General features: G+C 42.5%; 1 protein-coding gene across 1 annotated transcript; it reads left to right on the forward strand.

The window, feature by feature from the left end:
- The first annotated feature begins 19,525 nt into the window (after positions 1–19,525).
- snai2 (snail family zinc finger 2) lies at positions 19,526–22,056 on the forward strand. The gene is made up of 3 exons (XM_069915439.1): positions 19,526–19,886; positions 20,104–20,691; positions 21,455–22,056. The coding sequence occupies exons 1-3, from the start codon at positions 19,808–19,810 to the stop codon at positions 21,634–21,636; spliced, it is 849 nt and encodes a 282-aa protein (XP_069771540.1). The 5' UTR covers positions 19,526–19,807; the 3' UTR covers positions 21,637–22,056.
- Positions 22,057–23,299: the final 1,243 nt, after the last annotated feature.

Below are 23,299 nucleotides of genomic sequence, written 5' to 3' on the forward strand. Positions count from 1 at the left end.
GACTGCCTCAAGAAGGCAGCTATCATCATTAAGGAGTCCCACCATTCTGGTCAAATTTTTCAGCATCTCTAGGTTTGAGAACATTGGTTTTTTTTAACAAGTATCAGGTTCTTGAACCACCCTGAATTATGCTAACCATAAACTACACCATTCAAAGGCCCATTTGCAGAAATACAAAATGGAGTGAAGAAGGATGAGAGGTCACAATAAAGGTCTATAAGATCTATAAAAGGTTCCCCCTCTGATTATGAGAGGCATAGATGAGGTAGAGAGCCAGCACCTTTTTCCAAGGTAGGAATAACAAACAACTGAGGACATCTGTACAAAGTGAAGGGGAGAAAGATCAGGGGAGACATCAGGGGTAAGTTTTTTTTTACACAGGAAGTTGTGGGTGTCTGGAATGCCTTGCCAGGGGTGATGGTGGAGGCTGGAATAATAGGAGCATTTAAGAGACTATTAGATACGTACCTGGATGGAAGAAAAATAGAGGGTTATGAGGTAGGGAGGGCTTAATTTTTTATTTGATAGGTATATATAGGTCAGCCTAGGGGCCTGTACTGTGCTGTAATGTTCTATGGTTTTTATTTGCATTAACTGCATTGTGAATATTTATTCATTAATTCTTTCATATTTATTATGGCTTTTTATGTCTCATTTAATTTGCAATATTGTTTCTTACCTACCAGTGGGGCTGAAACAAGAAAGTATTTTGCTGCTTTTGTGAAAGTCAGCCCATGCTATAATAAAACAAACAGCAGAACACAGCGGAACAAATTAACCATAACTGCCTTGATAACACTAGGGGCTGTGGGGGTTATAAAGAAAGAAATCAGTAACGCGTTCTCTACACTGAGCCCCACTCAAAGCATACAGTCTGTTCATTCCACTTTAATACACTCTTGGACAGAAGTCTGCATGAGACCCTACAAGTTTCACACAGCTGGTAATTCTTGATTTTACACATGTTCCCTTATGATGTCTGCAGATAGCTGGGAAATGTCAGGATGTCCTTATTCTTGGTGTATTTACTTTTAATACATTCTTTATGGTGTTAGTTACTATCTCACTACAGACTTGACATCGACATAGCCGCTCTCAGTGAAGTCCGCCTTGCAGATGTAGGCAGCCTCCAAGAACGCGGCGCGGGCTACACACTCTACTGGTCTGGCAAGCCTATGGATGAACGATGTCTATCTGGTGCAGGCTTCATGGTCAAGAACTCCATTGCCTCCAAACTCGAAAACCTCCCGACAGGCCACTCGGACCGGATCATGTCCATGCGACTCCTCCTTCAAAACAAGTGTCGCATCACCCTCATCAGTGTCTATGCTCCAACCTTACAGGTGGAACAAGCAGAAAAGGACAAGTTCTACACTGATCTGCACAACCTCATTCAACGCACCCCTACAGCCGACAAGGTTGTCATCCTGGGCGACTTCAACGCTCGCGTCGGCAAAGACTCAGAAACCTGGCCAGGAATCCTGGGCAAGCATGGTGTCGGCAAGTGCAACGACAACGGGTGCCTCCTGTTGGAGCTCTGCGCAGAACAGCGGCTTGTCATTTACAAACACCCTTTTTCAGCAGAGGGACAGCCTGAAGACTACCTGGATGCATCCCCGATCCAAACACTGGCACCTCCTGGACTACGTCCTGGTGCGAGAGAGAGACAAACAAGATGTGCTCCACACCAGGGTCATGCCCAGCACGGAATGCCACACTGACCTCCGGCTGGTTCGCTGCAAGCTCAACCTTCACTTCAAGCCAAAGTCCAGGAACAGTAAAGCCCCCAGAAAGAGGTTCAATGTTGGAAACCTGCAGTCAGATGAAGTGAGAGGAAACTTCCAGGCAAACCTTAAAGCAAAGCTCGAGGATGCAATCCGCTCACAGACTCGTCCCCTTAAACCCTCTGGGATCAGCTGAAGACTACCATACTGCAATCCACTCAAGAGGTACTGGGCTTCTCCTCCAGGAAAAACAAGGACTGGTTCGACGAAAACAACTAGGAAATTCAGGAGCTGCTGGCAAAGAAGCGAGCTGCCCACCAGGCTCACTTTACAAAGCCATCCTGGCCAGAGAAGAAACAAGTCTTCCTTCACACATGCAGCCATCTTCAGCGCAAACTCTGGGAGATCCAAAATGAGTGGTGGACTAGCCTCGCCAAACGAACCCAGCTCAGCACGGACATTGGCAACCTCAGGGGTTTTTACGAGGCTCTAAAGGCTGTGTACGACCCCTCACCCCAAGTCCAAAGCCCGCTGCGCAGCTCAGACGGCAAAATCCTCCTCAGCGACAAGATCTCCATCCTCAACACTTCCAATCTTTTTTCAGTGCCAACCGCTCAGTCCAAGAATCTGCCCTGCTCCAGCTCCCTCAACAGCCCCTACGGCTAGAGGTGGATGAGGTCCTCACCCGGGAAGAGACAAATAAGGCAATTGAACAACTGAAAAGTGGCAAAGCAGCAGGTATGGATGGAATCCCCCCAGAGGTTTTGAAGGCTGGCTTCAAAACTCTGCATGCCAAACTGCACGAGTTTTTCAAGCTCTGCTGGGACCAAGGAAAGCTGCCTCAGGACCTTTGTGATGCCATCATCATCACCCTGTACAAAAACAAAGGCGAGAAATCAGACTGCTCAAACTACAGAAGAATCACGCTGCTCTCCATTGCAGGCAAAATCTTCGCTAGGATTCTCCTAAATAGAATAATACCTAGTGTCGCCGAGAATGTTCTCCCAGAATCACAGTGCGGCTTTCGCGCAAACAGAGGAACTACTGACATGGTCTTTGCCCTCAGACAGCTCCAAGAAAAGTGCAGAGAACAAAACTAAGGACTCTACATCACCTTTGTTGACCTCACTAAAGCCTTCGACACCATGAGCAGGAAAGGGCTTTGGCAAATACTAGAGCGCCTCGGATGCCCCCCAAAGTTCCTCAACATGGTTATCCAACTGCACGAAAACCAACAAGGTCGGGTCAGATACAGCAATGAGCTCTCTGAACCCTTCTCCATTAACAATGGCGTGAAGCAAGGCTGTGTTTTCGCAACAACCCTCTTTTCAATCTTCTTCAGCATGATGCCGAAACAAGCCATGAAAGACCTCAACAATGAAGACGCTGTTTACATCCAGTATCGCACGGATGGCAGTCTCTTCAATCTGAGGCGGCTGCAAGCTCACACCAAGACACAAGAGCAACTTGTCTATGAACTACTCTTTGCAGACGATGCCGCTTTAGTTGCCCATTCAGAGCCAGCTCTTCAGCACTTGACGTCCTGTTTGCGGAAACTGCCAAAATGTTTGGCCTGGAAGTCAGCCTGAAGAAAACTGAGGTCCTCCATCAGCCAGCTCCCCACCATGACTACCAGCCCCCCCACATCTCAATCAGGCACACAAAACTCAAAACGGTCAACCAGTTACCTATCTCGGCTGCACCATTTCATCGGATGCAAGGATCAACAACGAGATAGACAATAGACTCACCAAGGCAAATAGCACCTTTGGAAGACTACACAAAAGAGTCTGGAAAAACAACCAACTGAAAAACCTCACAAAGATTAGCGTATACAGAGCCGTTGTCATACCCACACTCCTGTTCGGCTCCGAATCATGGGTCCTCTACTGGCTCCTAGAACGCTTCCACCAGCGTTGTCTCCGCTCCATCCTCAACATTCATTGGAGCGACTTCATCCCTAACATCGAAGTACTTGAGATGGCAGAGGCCGACAGCATCGAATCCACGCTGCTGAAGATCCAACTGCGCTGGGTAGGTCACGTCTCCAGAATGGAGAACCATCGCCTTCCTAAGATCGTGTTATATGGCGGGCTCTCCACTGGCCACCATGACAGAGGTGCACCAAAGAAGAGGTACAAGGACTGCCTAAAGAAATCTCTTGGTGCCTGCCACATTGACCACCGCCAGTGGGCTGATATCGCCTCAAACCGTGCATCTTGGCGCCTCACAGTTCGGCGGGCAGCAACCTCCTTTGAAGAAGACCGCAGAGCCCACCTCACTGACAGAAGACATAGGAGGAAAAACCCAACACCCAACCCCAACCAACCAATTTTCACCTGCAACCGCTGCAACCGTGTCTGCCTGTCCCTCATCAGACTTGTCAGCCACAAACGAGCCTGCAGCTGACGTGGACATTTACCCCTCCATAAATCTTCGTCTGCGAAGCCAATCCAAAGAAAGAAAAGAAGAAAAAAGAAGAAAAGAAGAACAGCACACATTAGAAGGCAATTACATTCTCACCATGTTACAAGGCAACTGCTGTATTTTCTCACCTAATCCATTAACCCTATGTTAAAATTATTCTTTTACATATTATACAATGCTCTTATGTTCATATTTTTTTTTCAAAAATATAGTTTATTCGCCTTAAATTATTTACAAAATAATAAAACTATTCAAGTCTTTTTACATTCATAATATCAGACATATCCATACATTCTTGTCAATGTACATTATTACATTGCTTCATTTATTCTCTCAGTACCCCATTACTACCATTGTGGCACCCTGTCGTTTCTCCCCCCTCTGTTGGTTGAGGGACTTTCCCTCAGTCTCAGCCCCTCAGTGTCGAGTTATGAGAGGACTCTAGTGTGTGAACCTTCACAACAGTGTCCTCGGGTTGGCTGCATCAAGTCTCAGTGCATCCCTCAGCTCATACTCCTGAAGCCTGGAATGTGCCAGATGGTAGTATTCCTGGACTGACATCTCAGTATGTTGAAATACCAACAGGTTTTGGGCAGACCAAAGTGGATCTTTCACCGAGTTATGTACTTCCAGCAGTTCTGGATGTTAGAATCAGAGTGTGTCCCTGGGAACTGCCATAGATCAGAGAGTCCTCCGTCATGCTGCCCCTGGGGATAAACTGTAACAAGGACCCCCCACATCCTTCTCCACACCCTCTCTATAAACCTGCATTCGGCAAAGAGGTGGGTGACAGTCTCCACTCTGCCACAGCCATCCCAAGGACAACATGCGTGGAAGGGTGATGATCTGATTGTACAAGAAGGATTTCATTGGAAGAGCTCCTCTCACCACCAACTAGGCCAAGTCCTGGTGCTTCTTTGTGAATGCTGGTAATGAGGCATTCTGCCAGATGACCTAAATGGTCTGCTCAGGGGACCATCCCACCAGATCCATCAAGTTCTCATCTCAGTTTCTGCAGGATGCTCCATGTTGACCACTGCCTGATGGCCTTGTGGTCGAAGGTGCTGCTCTAGAAAAACTTTTCCACAAAGGATAGATGGTGTGGAAATGTCCAGATAACTGGGACATTGTGCAGCTCCGGGGCCAAGCTTATCGTTCGCAACACCTGGTACAGGTAAAATGTCAGCACATTGTGGCACTTGCTGCCCTCATACTTTGGTTCCATGCACAGCTTGATGCAGCCACACTCTTGTACTTGGCTATCCTTTGAACGCTCTCTATTTTGAACCCTCATATGAATCAGAAAATTGCTCTGGTAACTGCTAGGGCGAGGGCACATGGGTACAGACTACAAGGGCCAAAGAGACCTCTTTCTGTGCTGTAATGTTCTATGGTTACACCTGTGCCACATACAATAGTACTAAGAGCATCTTGCACTAATGACCAGGTTCTTCCCCATTATAGTGAGGGAGCGCCATGCCCACAAACTGAATTTTTGGTGGACCTTTGCAATCCGCTCTAACCAATTTTTGTTGCACTCCTTAGCCACTCCAAACCAGATCCCCAGCACCTTCAGATAGTCAGATCTGATTGTGAAGTGGATGGTGAACCATTTGTGCCAATTACCAAAAGAGCTTTGCCTCGTTCTTCTTCTGGTTTATACTGGTGCCTGATGCAGACTCAAAATGCCCGCATATGTTGGATAGTCTCCAAACCAACCATGAAAAGAAGATGGTGACCTCGTCAATATACAGGGAGGCCTTGACCTGAGTGCATCTACTGCCTAGCAATATCATTCCTCTTATGCCCACATCTTTCTGATGGTTTCAGCAAAGGTTTCTATGCAGCATACAAATAAGACCAGAGCCAGTGTACAGCCTTACTTAACTCCAATGTTGATGGGGAAGCCATCTGTTTCCCACCAATTTATTTGGACTCTGCACTAGAGATGTCTGTATAGAGCAGTTAAATCCAATTTCTGATTCCAGACCCAAAGCCCATTTTTGGAGAGCATATCTATCGTGTACGTGCGCAATTTCTGGTCAAAAGCCTTCTCCTGGTTTAAGCTGAGCAGGCTGGTGTCCACCCCCCTTCCTGCACATAGGCGACGGTATCCTGCGCAAAGCGTGGCTGTCAGAGATCTTCCTGCCTGGAACCTATGACAATAAACTCTCATATCTCACATCATATCATATCACAAAGTATGAGGTGGTATGGTATGCAACACTGTTACAGCACTAGTAAGCCAGGATCCAATCCAGCGCGGCCTATATGTATGGTTTCCCCATGTCTGCATGGGATTCTCCAGGCGCTCCGGTTTCCTCCCCCTTTTAAAAATCTAAGGAAGTTGTAGGTTAATTGGGGTATTTGGGCAACACGGGTTTGTGGGCCAGAAGGGTCTGTGCTGTGCTGTGTGTGTATTTGTGTCAATGTTTAAATTTAAAGATGGTCAAAGTGCCGAACCAAAGAACTGGAAAGAAATCAGCAGCAGAGGGCGCTGAAGTCAAACAAGGAGACTGATAAAATGATGTGCAGATAAATATCCCGGGACTGCTCAGATACTTTATGCCACTGTAGAGGATGATCCAAAACAAAAAAAAACTCTCCTTCTAATCAGGGGCTGCCCCATACAAAGGATCTAAAATCCTTACCTTGAAGAAGTCTCAACACCGCCACCATCTTCCTGTCGACTCCGATGCAATCTCGCGCACACCCCTTTAGTTATTTGTGAAGTCTCAGCACTCCTCCGCGAGGTCCATCCAACCAGTTAGACTGCTGCCAAGCTTTAAATGGCCTGTTACAGGAGCCAACAGTCGTTTATTTTTAAATATCCAAATAAATTTGAAACTTTAAATGTTAATTTGTTATTAAAATACTGTGATTTTTAAAACTTTTAACAGCATACACTGATCAGCGGTAAGTGCCATATTTTAGTAGCCTTATACAAAGGGTATCGCTCTAAACCACTGTTTTAGGTGAAAATTCCAGGTAATCCTATATAGAGTCAACCTATACAATGGCATATATGATATATTTAAGGGCACTGTGCAAAACTTTGAGTCATTATTCAATGCAGATGTAGTGCCAGTAGACTGGAGGGTGGCAAATGTTGTGCCTCTGTTCAAGAAGGGCTGCAGGGAAAAGCCAGGTAACTAGAGACCAGTGAGCTGAACATCTGTGGTGGATAAGTTACTGGAGAGTATTCTGAGGCAGAAGACATACACCGTCAGCAGAGTTTTGTAAGTAAAAGTTCATTTCTCACAAATCTTAGTTTTTTTGAAGATGTGACCAAGAGGATGATGAAGGCAGAGCTATGGTTGGTATCAGCAAAACTTTTAATAAGTTTCTGCATGATAGGCTGGTCTGGGAGGTTTGGTCACATGGGATCCGAGCTGAGATATACAGAAAACTGGTTTAATGGAAGAAAGCAGAGGGTGATGGTGGAAGGAAGTTTGTTGGAATGGAAGCCTGTAACTAGCAGTGTGCCACAGGTATTGGTGCTGGATCCTTTCCTGATTGCCATCTATATCAATGATTTATATGAAAACATGCATGGCTCATTAGTAAGCTTGCAAATGACACTAAAGTGCTGTATCTTTTATTGTAGATAGTGAAGATAGTTGCCAAAGATTGCAGCAGGATCTTTATAGGTTGGGCAAGTGGATGGTTGATGGGATTTAATACAGAGAAATATGAGGTGTTGCATTTTGGAAGGTCTAACATGGATAGGACAACATAGTAAATAGTAGTGTTGTAAAGCAAAGGGGTCAAGGTGCATAGGTGGTCAAAAAAGGCTTTTGGCACATTGGCCTTCATCAATCAAACTACTCAGCATAGAAGTTGGGAGATCATGTTGCAGTTATATAAGTCATTGGTTTGGCCCCATTTGGAGTATTCTGTTCAATTTTGGTCACCCTGCTGCAGTAAAGATGTTGTCAAGCTGGAGATGATGCAGAAAAGACTTGCAGGGTTGTTGCCAGGAATTTTGGGCCTGATCGATAGGAACTGGTTGCAAAAGGATGAGAGGTGATCTCATAGAGATATATAATATCAAGACAGAAGACTGGCTGATCGCATGGAGTCTATTTTTTTCCTAGAATAGGGGAGTCAGTAACCAGAGGACATAAATTTAGTGACATTCAAGATTCAAAATTCCTTTATTGTCATGTTATAGTACAAAACAAGTAATATTACATAAAATTGCCTTCTGCCTGCGTAAGGCAAAGAGTCGTCATTGGTATTGCCCAGAACCCCTTAGAGTAAGAGAGAAAGAGAAGCAAAAGTGAGTCCCTTCAGGGTCACTGAATGTCCAAGGATTCACCTGCACACTCCTGCGGCCTCTGCAGCTGCTCAGACCCCACTTCCAACCATCGGCAGCTCGAGCTCCAGACCCAAACTTCCAACACCATCATGAAGCCTTCAGTGACCGAGGTCTTCAGGAGCCCTTCTTGCTCTCAGCACCCTCTTGAATCCTGGTTCTGATACCTGGTTCCCATGAGCCAGTCTCCAGCAGCCCACAGACCTTGCATGCCCCCCAACTACAAATCCCCTGCAGCTTGACTGGGTCCCTCATGCAGAGAATGGTGGGTGTACAGAATGGGTTGACAGAGGAGGTGGTTGAGGCAGCTACTAATGCAGTGTATAAGAAAAAAATGGGCAGATACAAGGATAGGGTGGGTTTAGAGAGATATTGGTTGGATGCAGCAGGTGGGACTAGTGTGGGTGGGATATTGTGGATGGTTTTGGCAATTGGATCAAAAGGTCTGTTTCCATTGTGTATGACTCTATGACTACTGTACCTTAGCTTTTAATATAATTTTAGGAATATTTTTTACCAAAATAGTAAAGAATAATTTTATTGAAGCAAATTATAACATTAATTTATATAATACTTTGGAATGAAAATTAACATGAGCAGTCATGAGAGATTTTTCTCTTGCTCTCAATGTCAGTAAGATCAAAAAGCTTATTGTGAACTTTCAGAAGGGGCAACCAAGGGACCCTACATCTGTCTTCATTGTTGGGATGGTGATGAAAAGGGTTAGTACCTTCATGTTCCTGAGCATCCATATATTGGAGGATCTCTTCTGGGCTCAGCACATTTTGGTAATCATGAAAAAGGCACACCAATAGGATCTCAGTTTTATCAGGAGTCAGAAGAGATTTATCATGTCATTAGATACTCTATTGATCTTCTACAGGTTTACTGTGGAGCAGATGCTGATTGGTTTCATCGTGGCCTGGCTTGGAATCTTGAGTGCTGCCGAAATTAGAAAATGATCATCATGGGTACCAACCTCCCATCCATTGAAGACATCTATGTGAGACGCTGCCCCAAGAAATCATCCAAAATCATAACCAACCCTCATCAGCCTGGTCACACTCTCCCTCTCGCTGATTCAGGCAGATGGTACTCAGTTTATCAGGCTCTTCCAGTACTACCCCAATCAGATCATCACTCCATGAACAAAGATCTCTCTGTTCTATTGTCACATTGTAGCGGCTGACACAGGAAATGGCCGTCAAACGCAGTGATCAAGCAAACAGCACGTGGGATGAGAGACACACTCCCATAGGCTGCAGTAATAGCGGTCGAATTAACCAATCACCACCAGCGGATCGCAAGGGTTCCAATCCAGGCCCGTGGATCCGGGACAGCCAATCAACACCCAGCCCTGCTCAAGCCATGACCTGGTGGTGATGTGGCAGAGCTGCAGCCCAATAAAGTCAGTGTTGATTACTCTCCCTTCGTGTGAGTCTTCTTTCTTTAACCTCGAGCTAGAACCACATTCTATCTCGAGCTATAACTGTAGCACCCCGCTACAACATCACATTTATTTTTGCACGATTTTCAATTGGGAATGTATATCTATCTATTAATATTGAATTTTTGGTGTGGTCATTGACACTCTGTGCTTGTTGGTGTATTTTAGCTGCAGCAAGCAAAAAAAAATTCAGTGCATGAAGGTAAATTATTTCTCAGTGCTAATGTGATAACCATTAATTTAGAATTGATCTGTTCAATGAAAGTAACATTATCTTTCTTTTTCAATATTTTGATTGAATTTTAATATAATATGAAGGCACGGAGAGGGTAAGGATACATGATTGACAAGATTATGATATACAACAACCAATAAAAAACAATAGTGCCTTCATCTCCCCATACACAGTCAAAGAGAAGCAAAACAGAGTTCACATTGTACTAAAACCCCCCATAATAATCTATAAAAATATGAAAAACAACACACATAAAAAAACACTGGTAAGCCTTGGAACACCACTCATCGAACATAAGAAGCCTGGTCCTCACCCACAAGAGAAATTTGATGGTATCAGGAAGGGATAACAACTCAAAAAGAAAAATGTTAGAACTTATATCATATAAAAATATAGTATCAATGACCGCCAAGTTTTTTTAAAAATTTAATAGCCGAATCAAATGTTGCACTTTTAATTTTTTTTCTAAATTCAAACAAGCCATGGTTTGAGAAAACCATTGGACTACAGTAGGAGGAGAGGGGCCCTTCCATCTAAAAAGAATTGGTCTCTTAGCCATCAGGGTAGAGAAAACTATCATCTGTTGAGCCGAAGCTGGAAAGTAACATTGTTGTCATTACATTTAAAGCATAATTGATTTGATTGATACTTCAAGCAAAATATTTGTTTTAATACCTCAGATATAAATTCTAATTGTCAAGAGAATAGTATTTCCTGGTGATGTGCATTTTGTAAAATACGTAGGTGAAAATGCAGTAATTGTCCAGGAGATGCCGCTAGAGAGGTTGGTTAACTTACAGAAACACGAGAGACAATCAATCAGAAGCTGAACCGAAAATCTAGCATGACTTTAAATCCATTTAATTTCTGTTGAGAAAGGTCAAACCTACCATCTGCCGCAGATCTTAAATCTAAAATCTATCTTGTCAGTTTAGCGTATTGTAATTTACTAAACCATACTGTTAATTCTCCTCCTTCCCCATCCATTTATGTAAAATAGTGTAAAGTCACCGAACACACAGCCTGAAAAGAAGAGCCATCCATTTGGAGTTACTACAAGGCTGAACTTATTTTGGTGTTTGCAAAACCCAGGATAAACACACAGGCGAGATGTTCAATGGAGTTGAGAAAGAGATACTGGACCAGATTATAGACGTAGGGGACTGCAGATGCGGGAATCCAGAGGGATTAGTGGGTTGAGTAGCATAGGAGAAAAATAATTGGCAATGTTTTGGACCGGAGCCCTTCATCAAGTCAGGACCAGGTTATCCTGCTTCATTGTTAAGAAATGTCTGGGTGCAGGCTATTTTGGAACATAAAGTATGGCAGATCCAACAATGTAATAACAGCACCAACATCAACCTTCCCTCCTCCCCCACACACAGCCTCTCACCCTCTAATTACTAGAACTTCAGACTTCTGTTACAAGAATGCAATGCAACCTATTCTGGTTGGTTACCAGTAACCAGTGGTGTTCACAGGGGTCGGTGTTGGGGGCCACTTCTTTATACATTGTATATAAATAATTTGGATAATGGAATAGATGGCTTTGTGTCTAAATTTGCAAATGATTCTAAAATAGGTGGTAGAGAAGGTATTGCTGAGGATACCAAAAAGCTAGAGAGAGTCTTGGATAGATTAGGAGAATGGGCAAAGTGGTGGCAGATAAAATACAATGTTGGAACGGTAGAAGAAATTGATGGGCAGACTATTATTTAGATGGGGAGAAAACTCAAAATTCTGAGGTGCAAAGGGACTGGGAATCCTCATGCAGGATACCCTAAAGATTGACCTCCAGGTTGAGTCAGTGATGAAGAAGGCGAATGGCATTCATTTCTCGAGGGATAGGATACAAGAGCAGGGATGTAAGGTCAAGTCTCTGTAAAGCACTTGGAATACTATGTTCAGTTTTGGGCATTTTATTTGAAAAAATAATGTGCTGGCACATTGGAGAGGATTCAGAGAAGATTTACGAGAACGATAGCAGCTATTAAGGGGTTAATATATGAGGTACGATTATCGGCTCTTGGATTGTACTCATTCGAGTACAGAAGGATGAGGAGGGACCCCATAGAGGGATTTCAAATGCTGAAAGGCTTGGACAGAGTAGATATGACAAGGATGTTTCCCATGATAGGGGATTGTAGGTTAAAAGGGCATAATTTCAGGATAAAAGGATATCGATTTAAAACAGAAATGTGGAAAAAACATCTTTAATCATGAGTCTGTGGAACTTGTTGCCATAAGCTGATGTAGAAACAAGGTCTTTGGGTGTGTTTAAGGCAGAATCTGACGGGTATTTGATTAGTCAGGGCATCAAGGATAACAGGAAGAAAGCCAGGGTATGGGCCTGAGTGGGTGGATAGATTAGCTCGTGATCAGAATAGTGGAGCACACTTGATGGTCTAATGGGGTTACCTCTCCTGCTATATCTTGTGATCTTATGAACTCAGTCACCTGATTTTCTACACCTATCCCATTTTTCCACTCAAATGCAATAAGTAAACAAAACACTATCCTATTGAATTACAATGGATAGAGGTGGTGGGTGAGATCAGAAAATTAAGCTACGTCACTGCAAGACTCCCATGGCACAGGCATGCTCTGGACTCTTATGCACAGTGAATGGAGATGAAATGAGTTTTCTGGCTGCATCGTCTAGTCCTATATTCGCCTGACACTCACCCGTAGTTCTGGTTAGCAGACATTGGAGCTCTACCCCAACTCACCCAGTGGTGCGCACCCTGGCCCACAGGCACGGCACTTGACCAGCCTTCGTTCGTGCAAACATCCTGCACCAGAAGAGTTTTCCAAGGAGAGATGAATAAGATCTGCCCATGGACCCCTGTGACAACTGATTCCTGAGAAAAAAGTACCAATGTAAAAATGCACAAATACAAGTATAAGTGTTGGTGTCTTGAAAGACTGGGAGGAGGCAAGGCTTAGCCTTAGATTAGAAGGATTAACAAGTTTGAATAAATAGTGGAGAGTGATGGAGCCAAGAGATAGCAAATGAATGGACAATTTCTGCTGCAGATCTATATCCAGGCCATTCAGCCCAATGTCCATGCTGATCAAATACCCCAAAAAAGCTCACTTTCTAACACCAGATCCACACCCTGCAGGTGATAGGTGTCCACTGAAGTATATTTTAGATGATATGAGAGATTCTATTCTGACCACTTTTTCAGATCTCAACAATCCTTTTGATTTAAAATAAATCCCCTTCTCTCCTCTATTTCTGTTACCAGTGCTTTAAATCGATGGTCAATGTTTTATAAACCATACAACAATTTGGATCAGAATCTTGTTCCAACCCAAAATACTGACCATTCTCTCACTGATGCTGCTTGATCCCCTGAGTCCTCCAATAGACTCAAGCACCTGCATGTCTCCACTTGGTCTATGCTGCCTGGTTCAGCTGAGGGAATAAGGCTCCACATATTTACTTTATCGAGTTGTCTTTATTTATACCTTCTTTAAGACATTGCTCAGTTTGTTCATTAAGCAACAGTTTTCCAATCCTGTCAGCATCACCCACTAGCGGGCATCAAATCAGACTAAAGTCACATGTATTATAATTTATAGTCCAACTATAGTTGAGTATAGTTCTGGCATGACTTCCCTACTCTCATTTTCTATGCCTTGGTTATAAAATAAATCAAACACAGTTTGGCTGTTCTGCATTGTCCTGCAGTTTGTTGCAGGTCACTTACCTGCCAATTCTCCAAATATGTCCTTCCATTTACAAGACAGAGTGGAAATATTATGGAATATTCCCCATTTGCCTGGATCAGGGTTGCTCCAAAACTCAATAAGATCGGCAGCACTGAGGTAAGTCACCGTTTCAAGTATTCACTACGTGGGAAGCAGGACCCAGGTATAATTTAAAAGAAACACCAATCCACCAAACTTCCCTAGCATGCATCTCAAAAGGACAATCCAACAGTTACATGTAACCACCACCAAGTTGAGCACCATCCTAAATATATTTGTTCTCACATATATGGCTCAAAACTCCCAAATTTACTACCTAATAACACCATAGGAGCAACATCACCAAAAGAACTGCAACTACCAACACCTCAGAGGTAATTAGTGTTTGTGTTGTTCTTGCCTGTAAGGGTCACATTTCATTAATTAAAAGAGCCGATTTAACAGAGTGTGGAATCTTTGCTTCATGAGAAATTAATGCAACCTATTTGCAAGGAAAAATACAGAAAGGTACCAAACTTATGTTCTTTGCTAAGTGATGCATTTTCTGCCTACTATACCAAGTTTCATTCTTTGAGAAATACATACTGCTGTTTAAGTGCTTTCACAGTGAAGGAAAAATTAATTTAACTAGCAATCTTGTGAATCATACTTCTACAATTGAATTGCAAGGCATTTGACATGTAACAATCCGTAATCAATTATAATCAGTTTTTCTTTACTTTTGTAATCATGTCTTCACCACCAGTTGTTGCAGTTTTTTTTATGATCTAAAGGAACAGAGAAAGTGAATATTTTATAGATGTTTGATTTTTCTTGTCCTGATCATTACGGAGATGAAAATGCTTCAATCTCAAGCAAAACAAAACAATCTGCTGGAGGAACATTAAAGGGTTGAATGGTATCAGTAGGAGAAAAAGAATGGTCGACGTTTCAGGTTGGAATCCTTCATTGGGTATTGAACATGAGCCACAGTATTGTTGACAAAACATGTATAGATTGTTTATTTAGTATCAAAGATCAAAGCTAATCACAATTTGTTAATTTAGAGATATGGCACAGTAACACGCCCTTCATGGGAGGAACCTGGAGCACCCAGAAGAAATTCATGCGGACACAGGGAGAAGATATGACCTCCTTACAGATGGTGGTGGATTCTAACTCAGGTCACTGCTTCGGTAATAGCGTGAGATAACCATTTCACTAACCATACCATCAATGTCTATCAAATACCCTAGATTGAGACACTTGTAATTAATGATTTGGTCACTATCAGTCATGAGAACAATTTAAATATTTATTGATGAATACTCAAGAATATTTTCTTAAACCACATCTGCTATGGAAAAAAATCAAATGATAAGCAATATTAAAGCATAGAACAGTGATGTTGTTGGTAGAACTAAGAAATCAGTGGGAGCATTTGCATTTATTCACAGTTTTTTGGTTCTGGTGATGAGTCGCCAGCCTAAAACATTATCTGTCTGTCTCTCTCCTTCTCTCTACAGATGCTACCTAATCTACTGAGTATCCCCAAAATTTTCTGTTTTTATTTGAGTATGTCACACACCATTTAAAATACCCCAAATACCTCTTATTTTTAGCAGCTTTTGTTTAAAATCTATGATTCCTTGTACAAATATTATTTTGTAAATAATTAAATCAGTTATTCAATTATTATAATTTATTCACTGTTATTTATAGAATATGTGGAAGAAATGGTGATCAAATGGCTTGTTTGTTGCATGAGAAATACATCTGCACCAAATAATTCAAGAATGTGTTGATTGGCTGATTTAATTTGTGTGTTATGAATTAATTCACACAAATTATCAAAGCTCAGAATTCTTTTCATTTGAGCTTCAATTAAAACAAAAATGTAAGCTAAATATTATCAAATATTTAGCACAGAAACTATATTGTCAGGAGCTATTTAATAAAGCCTCTTTCATTTTAATTGATATCTATGTCCATGTGCATGCACACAGAATGATATTCCTACTGTCTCATTAATGTTATTCATATAGGTTATTCCACTCTAAAATCACTGCATCAGAAAGCTCAGATTTCATGTTTACAGACATCAGAGAGCTCTTGATCCATATGACTTCAATCTCATTTGTTTTGAAATTTTATGCAAAGGCTGCGACAATCTTTTGTTTTTCATTCTCATTTTATGTTTGTAAATTAATGTTATAAGATCCACGGGCATCGAGAGAGTAGATGTAGAAAGGTTGTTTCTCATAGTGGCAGAGTCTAGGTCAAGAGGGCACAACTTGAGGATTGAAGGGCATCCACTTTGAACAGAGATGTGAAGGAATTTCTTCAGCCACAGGGTGGTAAATCTGTGGAATTTGTTGCCACAAGTGGTTATGGAGGCCAAGTCATTGGGTGTATTTAAGGCTAATTATGATTAGCCAGGGCTTTAAAGATTATGGGGTGAAGGGCAGAAAATGGAGCTGAGTGGGAAAATTGATCAGCTTATGATTAAATAGCGGAGCAGACTAAATGAATAGACTATTTCTGCACTTGTCGCTCCATCTTTCAACCATACAGCTGTGTTTTAGATTCAGGCTCAGATGAAACTTTGTCTCTGGAATATGTCATCACTGTGAGCTGGAAACTGTTTCACATACCAGAGAATCGATAGCGCAACTATACCCAATTATGATACATATGCAGCATTGACACTAACTCACACAGGAGCTGTAGGTTTTAGTTTTTAGATGTTTTATAGGAATTTAATTTTCTAGATTACACATTAGAAGATGTTGCACTCCATCTCTTCTATTGTTCAAAGGTATGGCCCAGCCTATTTTTTTTTGTTGGTTTCGACAAGAGAATTTGGTAAGTCATTGGAGAGGCAATATTTGAAGTATTTTGTGTAGTTTTGGTCACCTAGCCACAGGAAATATTGCAATAAGATTGAAAGAGTGCAGAGTGAATTTACAAGGATTTTGCCTGGACATGAGCTGAGTTGTAGGAAAAGGTTGAATAGATTAATATTTTATTCTTCAGAGCATCAAAAAATGAGGAAAGACTTGATAGAGGACTTCAAAATTATGAGAGATATAGGTAGGGTAAATGCAGCAGGCTTTTTCCATTCGGGTTGGGTGAGACAAGAACTAGATATGGGTTATGGGTTATGGGAGCATTATGGCACATTTCTTCACTTAAAAGATGGTGAGAGTGTGGAATGAATTGCCAGTGGAAGTGATGGACGAGGATTCAGTTTTTGCATTTAAAAGAAAATTGCATCAGAGGGGTATGGAGGGTTATGGTCCTGGTGCAGGTTGATGGGACTAGGTAGAATGAATAGTTTGGTATGGACTACATAGGCTAGCAGGGTTTCCCAAATTTATGGTGTATGTGAGAGGAAAGAAAATTTTTGAAAATCATCATTTTAATTGTCCCTAATTGACTCATTATGTGCATGGTTTCATACCTCCAAAAGAAATAGGTCCATGTCAATTTTTCTCAAGCAAAATATTTCAGTAACAGTTGGGTCAAGAGTAATCATTCTCAACCTTTTTTCCCCACTCACATACCACCTTTAGTAATCCCTTACAAATCACAGAGCACCAATGGCAAAAGAATTACATAAAGTGTTATATGAGTTGAAAGAAAAAGTTTGGGAAACCTTTGTTTCTGTGTTGCAGTGTTCCATGGTTCTAAGTATTCACTTGCTCCCCTGGGACTAACCATCTCGTATGACATTGGAATCATATGTAGGCAGGTTCGCTTCCCTGAAGGACCTAAATGAGTCTGTTGAAGTTTTATATCTATCCTAAAATGACCAGATTTATTCAATTCAGTTCGACAAATTATCATGGTGAGATTTGACCTTCCCTATCGAGTACCTGAATCATTGGGCCAAACTACTGTCAGTTGTGGGTTGTTGGTTCATTATATATCCCTTGATTTATCAAAATTAATATCGTTAATTTAGAAAGAACTACCAGGTCGTTGTGTGCAGTTTGCTATACAGCTCTAATCTAGAGAAATTAATTTCTTAGAAGTTTCATCTATTCCAAAATGAGTAAAAAAATATTAATTCATCTTGGCATAGCACACAGCACAGGGAAGGAGAAACCATAACAACATTCCTCTGACCAGCATAATTTCTTTGCTTCTCTTGATGACATAATTGTCAACAAGAACAGACATTGCTCAGATACATGAAAATCACCAGATCTTACAAAATGATCAATAATTCTGAGATGAGGTTGGCTTGTTTCCCCACTATTTCCAACCGCGTGGTGGTGGCATTTGATCATTGAAATGACTTGGAGCAACTTGCCCTGCAGCTCAGCATCTCGGCCAGCGGAGGGCGGCAGAAGGAAGCGGCCGCACTCAAACTTGGCCAAAAGAGCGCTGGAGACCAACGTTCGCGGCGATTCATGGAATCGGCACGGATTGATCCTCATCCCTCTTTCCTTGAGCTCTTCCGCTTGCCATCCACTCGACAGCAGCCTGGAGTCATGGGGCGAGACAGGTGCGCGCAGTTATGCCAGAGGACGTTTGGCAGACCAATGCTTTCCTACCAAACAGCTGTACGAGCAATGCTTGAACATTAAAGCGTATCTCGTCGGGGCAACTTCACCGAGAATGAAGTCATAAACTGCATGGCAGCAATGAATAGCCCCGCACGACAAAGCAGCGCTTTTCGCGAAAAAAGTACGCGGGATAACAAACACGGTGGTGTAACTTTTCCACGTCTCTATTTTCTCGGCTCACTTTTGAATGGAGAATGTAGCGATGCAAAGGAAGACGCGCATCGATCGACATTACTCCATCAAGTTCGATTCCTGCTAACAGTTCAAAACAACTTTATTCAGGGGTTGTCAGCGATCATTTCCCTTGACGTTATGCCTTTACATTTTACATGGGGGGGGGGGAATAAATGCGACGGCCGCTTCTTTGTCCGCACGTTTTCATCCACCTGCTTCCAAGTAAATATTTACATTTGCCTGTTGCAGTCACATTCTCTTCGTTGTGCAGGGAACTGGAGCATGGGGACAGGCATCCTGATTCACATCCACGGTCACTCCAGAGAAACGTTCTTCCACCGCTGTATTCCTCAGACACAATCCACATCAGATCATATTAAGTTGAAACTCAACACCCCCCTTTTTTTTCCTAATCCTTTTAATGAACCCGCCCTGTAACCTTTGAGTTGCAGTAGGTATTTCGATCATGTTTGGGAGATTTGTTCTCTTCATTCACTGGACATGGTGTTTTGCTTTTGTTTTGCTTGACCCCTTTCCAATGCAAAGATGTGGCTCCCTTTCCAATTCCCCCTCCCCTCCTCCTCCGAAGCTTTTCCTTTACACATCTGTCTTGCAAGACTCCGTTTGAAAGGTGTTCGCTCCCACGACGCCAGAAGGGATAAACACCATGTGTATTCGGACCAGGCAGTGATTTCAGAGAGGAATGCGCGTTCTCCACGGGGCAACAAGTCCTGGCAGCGCCCACTCTCCCCCCACCCACTCAGCAGCAAGTCTCCTTCCAGCACCTGTCGCCTGGCGCTGGTTCGGCCTCCCCCAATCCCCGCCCCGCGGCCATCCAAAGGTGGCGCGCCATTGGCCAGGCGAGGCGACCGAGGCGAAGCCGTGCGCGCGCGCCGTCCCCTTGCACCTGACTCGCGAGTATTTACAGCACATTACAGGAATGCGCCGCACTCGCGGCTGCTGGACCGCCTTCTGCTCGCTCACAGTTCTGGCTGCAACATTCCCGCCGGCACCCCCACTCTCACCAGCAACCGAGTCGGCTGCAGCTTGACAACCCTCTCCATCCCAAAATACAAAGCGCTGGTGATTGCCTTTCACCGGCCAAAACCTCAGGATTATTTTTGCAGAAATTATTGACGTTCTTTTTCCCCCCCCCTCACCCCCCCAAGCGCCCACCCATCACCCCCACCCTAGACCCACCCCTTCCCCAAGATGCCGCGATCATTCCTAGTTAAGAAACATTTTAGTACCAGCAAAAAACCAAATTACGGCGAACTGGACACGCAAACAGGTAAACTACGATCTTGTTGCAGTTGTAAAGAAACAGCGAGCATTTACATTGATGTATTATTGGGTCTGATGTAAATATTCTTGGAAGGCAGCAAGTTTTGATATGAAAGTCTGTTAAAGTCAGTCACGGCAGATGAATCGGCCGTCGCTTCACCTGAAAAGGCACTTGCAGTTGTAAATGTCCTTGAGTCATCGACGTGTATCTTTTTTATTTGCAGTCATTATTTCTCCCTACCTCTACGAGAGTTATCCAATGCCGGCGGTCATTCCTCAGCCGGAGATCCTGAGCTCAGCCATTTACAATCCCGGGAGCGTCTGGGGCAGCGTCTGCTCGGCCCTACTGCCCTCTCCTGTCCCCAGCGACCCTGCACCTGCCTCCGAGTACACAGCCGTCCAACCGACGCCCCTCAGCAACGGGAGCATGTGCCCGGCCGGTCCCCGGCACCGCTCCAAATGCGAGAGGCTCGCCGGGGATGCCAATGGCTCGGAGACGTCGGGCAGCGACGAGGAAGAGAGGATCGGCCGCAGAGGCTCGGCCGAGAACGGCGTGGACGAGGAGAAGTTTCGGTGCAACTTGTGCAGCAAGGCGTACTCCACGTTCTCGGGTCTGGCCAAGCACAAACAGCTCCACTGCGACGCTCAGACACGCAAATCCTTCAGCTGCAAGTATTGTGACAAGGAGTATGTCAGCTTGGGAGCCTTAAAGATGCATATCCGGACCCACACACTGCCCTGCGTGTGTAAAATCTGTGGCAAAGCCTTCTCCAGACCGTGGTTACTGCAAGGGCATATCAGGACACACACGGGTGAGTGTGGCCCCGGAGTGTAACGGAATGTTTGATCGCGGTGATGCGTCCTTAACCTGTTTCACTCTTGCACAAGGCAAATGTGAAACGCGCTAGGTTGAGATAGCCCCGGCAAGGTTCAAATTGAATGCTCGGAAAGTGTAGCGGAGTTTGCATTTGCTGCCATATTTATTAAAAAAAAAACATAACGAGATTAGCAGAGACCAAGTTTTTAGTAAATCCAATTTAATGTGAAGTCGTGTTGAGCCAGAAAGTTTTGAAGTTCTACTAATATCAAAGCAACTAGAGAGGCAGATTTGTAAGGATGGGCTCAAGACCCAACAGAAGCAATTGTTTCAATTGTAGCCGAAATGTGGTGGTTACGGATGACGTCGGGTCTCCAGGTTGTACTTTCACTGCCGTTCCTACAAAAAAAGCCACCAGCAATGTTGGCTGGATTCCTGATCCAAATGCACCTGTCACCGAAGGGCATCATTATCAGCCCGTCCTACCATTTGACTCGTCATCTCCCTACTAATATCGGCAGCTTGTTTAGTTTTAACCCATGAATGTTGTTATAATCATGTTTTTGAAATGTGTGGACACTAATTTCAGACTTTAAAAAATTGAATGGGACTTAAACTTCATTTTCTCATACTCGAGCAATTGACATATAATTATTTACTGTAAATGAAGTAAGCATGCTTTGGGAATTAATGCCACTATTTTTTACTCTGTCAGATCCATTACAAAATAATTCAGTCACTTTTTTTATTCTGTTCAGGTGAGAAGCCATTCTCTTGTCCACATTGCAGTAGAGCATTTGCTGATCGATCTAACCTGAGGGCACATCTACAAACTCATTCAGACGTGAAGAAGTACCAGTGCAAAAACTGTGCCAAAACCTTCTCCAGAATGTCACTTCTCCACAAACATGAAGAATCAGGATGTTGCATAGCACACTGAGAAACATCAAACTATACTGAGGACTAACTTTAATTCTGTTTTCAAGTCTGCTGTCCAAGCATCCTAACTGCTCTGTTCCATCAACATATAATATTTCAATTATTGAAACAACGTTTATAATTTGCATTGAAGATACAGGTCGTGAAAAAATGAGTGTTGTGGTGGTTAAGAATATTCAAGCTATGCACAGCACTATGGGGTGCTGTATCATTTGGAATACTCCCTTTGTGCCTTTCATCAATGCACTTGTGCACATTTAATGTAAATACTCTATTTTTGTATTTGGATTCATTAAGTATGAAAATGAACTAAATGCAGAAGTGCGACAAAAAAGTTAATTGCAAAGATTTGTTTCAGCCTGCACGCTGATATGTTTAGCAATGTATTTTCCACTGACTTTTTTTTACAAAAAAACATGTTTTGACAATATAATAAAACTATTTTTTAAATACCTCCTACTGTCATCCGTCTACCAAATGTCAGAGAATGTCCAGCAACAACCAGACCTCAATATACAAAAGATTTTGTTCACGATTGTTAATTACCATCTGTTTCAGATCAAAGTGTAAGGTATTCGAATCCAATGAGCACACCACAGGACGCTATTCAGGAAATAATGATTTTCCTGTTCAAGTGTCTCTCAAAATGGAAAGTAAATTGAATTGTATCACTTCAGAAAATTTCAATGCATAAACAGACTTAAACATTGGCACACTAAAAGGCAATGCACAATGTATTAGATGAGGAGCAAGATTATGCAAGGGCACAATATCCTAAATAATCATTTCTGACTTTAAACGTAGGAATTATTTTGCTTTAGACTTTTTGCGCAATTGAAGTTGTGTCCATGCTTTTACATTTTGCCCTCGTGTATTTAGTCTGCCAAAGACAAAGACAAAAGATTATTCTCAGTGGTGGATGTGAGCTTCCCTATTGCTTCAAGCAACGTAGTTAAAAATGATAGAATTAAGTATTATCTGTGAGCATATTAACATGTTGACCAGATCCCAGAAACTGACAGTTTATATTTTCTCCTTGGGAATGTTCTTTCCCATTGTGTAACTTTTATAAAATTGTTTTCTTGAATGATTTCCAGAGGTTTATAAAAATGTAACAGACTCAAATGAATTTAACAGTGAATGTGTTGATTAAATTAACCAATTGGATCAGGGTATGCATATGCCCACTAAAATAGATAATGGCTTTTTATACCAAGTGAAAATAGGTGAACCTGAGAGATGATACAATTACAGATGACATGTGAATCCAAAAAATACTCATTTAACAATTTAAAAGTCATCTTTAAATTAAATTAATACATTAAATATTTTATTAATTTTGTACCTCACTAAGGGAGTTTTAAAATGTATTAATCCTTTCCAAATATTTTATTATCTAATAGTTTAATACTTGTTTTTCACAGAATTAGAATTAACTTCTACCATTAACGCAACTATATTGGCAGGTTTCAGTCATTAATGGCTGCCAACAGAAGAAATCTTTCATATGTGAGGATAGTATAAGTTATGTATAAAGAAACCTTTCAGCCTTTAACTCTAGCACTGTGAGGGAATCTTTGCAAAGCTCATTGCAGAATAGGCCATCTGAGTATCACATTTGATGTCTTAAATAATCAACCAACAATACCTGTTTACTTTAGAAG

This window comes from Narcine bancroftii, chromosome 2, assembly GCF_036971445.1.
Source record: "Narcine bancroftii isolate sNarBan1 chromosome 2, sNarBan1.hap1, whole genome shotgun sequence".
Classification (NCBI taxonomy): Eukaryota; Metazoa; Chordata; class Chondrichthyes; order Torpediniformes; family Narcinidae; genus Narcine; species Narcine bancroftii.

Excerpts from the sequence above, each read along its gene's own strand:
- snai2 (XM_069915439.1), top strand. The coding sequence starts at position 19,808 with ATGCCGCGATCATTCCTAGTTAAGAAACATTTTAGTACCAGCAAAAAA. Across the intron at positions 19,887-20,103 it reads CGAACTGGACACGCAAACAG|TCATTATTTCTCCCTACCTC; the intron begins GTAAACTACGAT and ends TTTTATTTGCAG. Across the intron at positions 20,692-21,454 it reads GCATATCAGGACACACACGG|GTGAGAAGCCATTCTCTTGT; the intron begins GTGAGTGTGGCC and ends TATTCTGTTCAG.